This window comes from Chrysochloris asiatica, unplaced genomic scaffold (assembly GCF_000296735.1).
Source record: "Chrysochloris asiatica unplaced genomic scaffold, ChrAsi1.0 scaffold00020, whole genome shotgun sequence".
Lineage (NCBI taxonomy): Eukaryota > Metazoa > Chordata > Mammalia > Afrosoricida > Chrysochloridae > Chrysochloris > Chrysochloris asiatica.
Window position 1 is genome coordinate 17534325 of NW_006408538.1, and position 5295 is coordinate 17539619.

General features: G+C 44.3%; 1 protein-coding gene across 2 annotated transcripts in view; it reads right to left on the reverse strand.

The window, feature by feature from the left end:
- The window catches only part of PLA2G12B (phospholipase A2, group XIIB), an 89695-nt gene extending 85036 nt beyond the window's left edge, over positions 1–4659 (reverse strand). For both annotated transcript variants that reach the window (XM_006835881.1, XM_006835880.1), the window contains exon 1: positions 4403–4659. In XM_006835881.1, the coding sequence (XP_006835944.1) occupies positions 4403–4613 (211 nt within the window). In that variant the 5' untranslated portion in view covers positions 4614–4659. The remainder of the gene's footprint in view (positions 1–4402) is intronic.
- Between the last annotated feature and the right edge of the window lie 636 nt (positions 4660–5295).

Below are 5295 nucleotides of genomic sequence, written 5' to 3' on the forward strand. Positions count from 1 at the left end.
AAAAAAAAAAAAAAAAAGACACACCACTTCTTATACATGCCTGACTTCCCAGTCCCCTAACTGGGCTGAGACCTACTTTCAAAGATACAAGCTCATACACCATTTCTTCTTGAAACCAAAGGTCTACAGATGGAGGTTCCTCACAAACATTATCTGACAATTACTTATCCAACCTCTGGAAACCAGCCTGGGGTGGCCCCAAAAAACAACAGTCAAGTAAACCCCCTCGTGAAGGTTCTTGGAACTCCAGGGAGAGCCAAGCAAGCATCATCCCCCATCAAGGTCCCACTAGAGCCTGGGAGCTGACCACCCTGCAGAAACCAGTATCTGCTAAACAAAGAGGTCCTCGAAGGTATCGCTCCCATCATTAAGTAAATTCAAGGAACATGGGCTAATTTGGCCATGCCAGTCTCCTTATTCTTAATACTATTTCAAGTACCAGAGACTATTGACTTGTTATACCTGGTAGACTAGACATTGTGGATGGAAGTACTTACATGGAAAAAGGGACTCAGAAAGCGGGGTATAAGGTAGTGGCCTTAGAAGGTCAGGTAGGGGCAGTAGCCCTCCCAGTGGGGACCTCGGCCCAAAGGGCCAAACTGGTTGCTTAAACAAGGGCATTAAAAATGTCAACAAGACTGAATGTATATACAGGCTTGAAATTCTTCCCAGTTTACTATATTTTGCATGCACATGGGACAATATAGAATGAAAGCAGGGGAGGGCAAGCAACAGAGGCATTAGATATGCCCAAGAAATCCTCCGGTTGCTGGATGCTGTCCAGCTTCCCCAGAAGGTGACAGTAACGCACTATCTTGCCATCAGAAAGGGATGGACAAGGTCTCCATCGGAAATGGCTTAGCCAATCAGGAAGCCCGAAAACTGATGAAAGCCAAGCTGGTAGGCTCTGTTCCTGCATGCAGGCCTGACTGAATACCAGACTCATTATGAGCAAGAGGCAAAAGGATTTAAGAAGGTAAAAAATAAAAAGTAAATAATGACGGACTACTTCTAGTCCTAACAGAACTAGCCCCACTGTCCTTAAATGAGTCCATGAAATGACCCACTACAGGAAAGAGGCCCTGGTGGAATTCATTAGACCTTAACTCAAGGACAAGGGACTAGCAAAAATCATTCAGGCTATTTGCTCTAACTGTTGAACCTGCCTCAAGACCAATCCCAAGACAGAACCAGGACACAGGCTGGCCAGCACCTATATCAGGGGCAACAACCCTTCAAAGATTGGCAGGTTGATTTCATGCAAATGCCCCTGAATTGAGGGCTCAAATATTTGCTGGGTTTGCAGACACCTTTTCTGGTTGGGTAGAGGCTTTCCGTACCTGAACTAAGAGAACTTCAGAAGTAGTGCAAATCCTCTTAAAGGTAATTATCTCAAAGATTGGACTTCCAAAAAGTATCCAAAGTGACAAATACCTACAGATGAAATGGAAATTGCACTCAGCATGGAGACCCCATGCTTTGAGAAAGTGGAGGAAATGAACCATACTTGACAGAAACAAGTGACAAAAGTGTCAGGAAAGTCATCTACATTTGGAGCAGGTGTTGCTCTTAGCCCTGTTCTGAATTCATGTAGCCTCCAGAAGCGGTTTAAATTGAGCCCATTGAAATCATATACAGTAAACCTTTCCAGGCAGCTTCCCTTTTAACCTCCTTCCCGCCCGACCTCAACCAAGATTTGAAGCTACCAAGCCCTATTATTCCCAAACTTGCTCTTCCCAGGCCCACTTCCTCCTCTACAGATAACCTAAAGATCATTCCCTACTCAAAACACAAAAAGACAGACCTGACTTCCAGTTAGAAGAGAAGTGGACCGGGCTTTGAGAAACACCCACCATTCTCAAACTCATGGGCCTCAAGACCTGGACTCACCACATCTAAGTCAAGAAGTACCCTGGAGAACAATGGGCCAGACATTCTTCCTCTGATCCCAAATGGTGATTAAAGCTGCCTTAATCTTCTCTCAGATTTAATCCCCTTTCACTGAGATAAAAATGTTTAGGTATATCTGACAAAGCATGTAATGAATGTATCTGATTTCTGTTTAAAGAGTGATTGTATGTTAAACAAACCTGGTCCATTTCTCTCTAACTGGGAGTCCGGGCCTGTAACACCACACCAAGGACTCCTACATTGTCCCCAAAGACTACGGTACTGAGCCTCTAGGTCTAGTAACTGATTCCCCTCAAGGTATTTGGTAATGTCTAAGAAGTTTTCATAATCGTGTTCCCCCACCCCCGTTCTGAACGGTTTGCACTGACTGAATATTCGGACGTAGATGACTCTTAAAGGATTGAAACTTCTAAACTTTCGGTTAACAACCGAATGTGTTAACTGTTTGTACAACACAGGGCCTCTGTTGCAAAGATAACAAGGTTTAAACTCCTATTTCCCTAGGTTTCTTTCAAACTCCTCCTTTACCAAGTTCTGTTTTGCACATAGGCACTATTTGTCTTCCTCTGTTGACTATCCCCAGCCCCCAGCTGCTGCTGACAGCGACCCTGACCAGTTAAGAAGGCTGCAACCAAAACTTGCTGGAATCTTTTAAAGTTATTTTGCTGAAGAAGAAGAGGGCATAGTTCTTGTTTCTAAAAACATTCTGTGATTGTTGATTGCTAAATCCTAGATACCAGTCTTGTATTGATACCAATGTCTGAATTCACTGAATACATTTCATGCCCCATCATTGCAAACTAGGTGACTATAAGCCATTGATAAGGCACCCTGTTTTTGTCTAAAGGAGTTCTGGTGGCATAGTGAATTACCCAGTGGGCTACTGACCACAGGGTCAGCATTTCAAATCTACCAGTTGCTCTGTGGTTAAAAGATGAGGCTTTCTGCCCCTGTAAAAACCTACAGCCTCAGAAACCCTATATAAGGTTGCTATGGGTCGGAACCGACTCAACAGTACTTAACAACAGCAACAACAATGTTACTAAAAAGGAGCCCAAGTGGAGCAGAATTGTTGGGCTGCTAACTCCAAGGTCATGGGTTCAAACCCATCAGTTTCTCCATGGGAGAAAGATGAAGCTGTCTCCTCCCATTAAGACTGGCAGTCTCGAAAACTCTGAGGAGCCGTTCTACTTGCTCCTAGAGGGTCATTATGGGTCAGAATTGCAGTGGCTTTTTTTGTATGTGTGTGTGTTGTGTTTGTTTATGTGATGTCATTAAGATTTTTGTGTTTTAACTTTTGGGCTCTAGAATTACGATTGGCCATTAGTTCCTGTTCACTCTTAGCTTACAAGGAAGCAATTTCCTTTGCTCCAAGATTTAAAAAGACAGAGAGAGAGAGATACTTACTGGGAGAGTCCAGCAAGTAAGGAGCTTTCTTGAAACTCTCTCTGAACTGAGTTTTATCCATTGAGTACTTAGAGAAGCTATTTCTCAAGTATGTTCTCCTACTAGGCCAAACTGACCCACGATTTCAATCTCTAATTTCATGATGAAACCTTTGATACACTAAGCCACAATGCTATAGGAGACTGTGTCGGTTCTAGACAACATTTCGTTTGTATTTGAAATGACACTCTGCCTTCCAGCTCAGACCCAGAGCAGGTAAGAGTAAAAGCATCCCCAAGGGATTCCGCTTTAGCACCAGGTATGTCTTTATAACTCAGACAAAGTAGAGGTACCTGTTTTATAAATCCATATCTAATCCCATGTCTAAGGGAGAGCCCCAGGCCCACTCTGGGACTGATCCCGGACACACAGAAACCGCTGACACCAAACCTTTCTTGGCAAGAGAAGGCCTGCCGTAGCTGATTAAGGCGCAGTGTCAGTGACAACTCCCTTGGGAGACACACCAAATGCCCATCAGAGACAAAGCTGGTAGAAAATTGCTCAAATGCTACAGAGGGAAAGGAGAATCCATTGGCAAGCTTAGCAGTGAGTTACTGAGGAAACTATCTCAACCCCTGGAACAATGTTCTCTGATGCTTCAGCTTCAGTTTTTTATCCTCTAGAGTCCCCAACCAGACCTCTCACACGCCCCCTTCTTACCCCATGCATGCAGTCTTTTCTTATGTTTCCTCCCTCAGGATAAACTCATTTAAGTAGCCCCAAGGAATAGGTCTTGAAAACCTCCTAGGAGAATGTCTGTCAGACAAAATACCAGAAACTCAGTGACATTTGAATTTCAGAAAAACAAAAAATAATTTGTTAGAATGATCCAAATATTACATCAGACACACTTACACTGATAAATTACTCATTATTGATCTGAAATTCAAATTGTACTAGATGTCCTATATTTTGATTTGCTAAGCCAGCAATCCTCCTAAAGAGGGGTCAATAGGGAAAAGTGAAGGCAGATTATGACTACGCATCTGCTCCCAGGTCTATGACGTACAGTGACAGCTTTTACAGAAAGAGAAACTACACTCACCATAGCGGCACCTGTATTGACAGACTCCATTCTTCCCTCCCAGCAGCTCCTGAAAGGAATCAAAGTAGCTGTTGACGGATTCGAAGCCACCCCGGATGTACCGTAGGCCCCAGTCTGAATAGGATTCTTCTGGGTCAGGGCTGGGGTCACTCTGAGTGAGAGCACTCTTCAGACAGAGCCACAAAATCAAGCAGCCCGTGGCCAGCTTCATTCTGTGGCCAGGTAGATCCTGAGGTCTCTCAGCAAGCCCCAGCCAGTGTCCCTGGACGTCCAGGCACACAGCCCACCCAGCCAGATGTCAGACAGGACTGAAAAAGGGATTATCTGAAATGCTCAATCTGTGTGTTCCCCAGAGGTGGACTTTAAACATAGCTATGGAGGTCAGGATGAGATCAGAGCAATTAGAAAGGGTGCAAAGGTTGGGTGGTGGGAGGGCCTGTCTGAAGGAGAGTCGAAGAGAAAGCACACCTCAAAGTAGGTTCCACAGCACTGGATGAGGGCGATGTTGGCCAGCTCATAGGAGATATGGGCATTGGAGTTTAGAATTATATCAGTGACCAGCTCGGTAATCTATTGATCAGTTACAAATTTGGTTCCTAAGAACCAGCTCCTTCACTCAGAGAATTTGTTCCAAGGTTTTGGCTCCACCTCTAAGCTGTACACCCACAGGTAGTGGGTGTCTCTAAGAGACTCTAAGAGACTCAGGAGGGTGTGTAAACCTATTCCTTACTTATCAGCTATCTCATTATCTGACATGTCACATTTGTGACAACAGTGAAAAATCTACTATCCAATTCAGGAATGCATGCTGAAGCTCAAGCCTAGAACAGTGCTGGCTGTGAGGTTTAGGGTTTGTATGGACGTGTCAGTGGTTGGGCAGTTGTGTAATGATG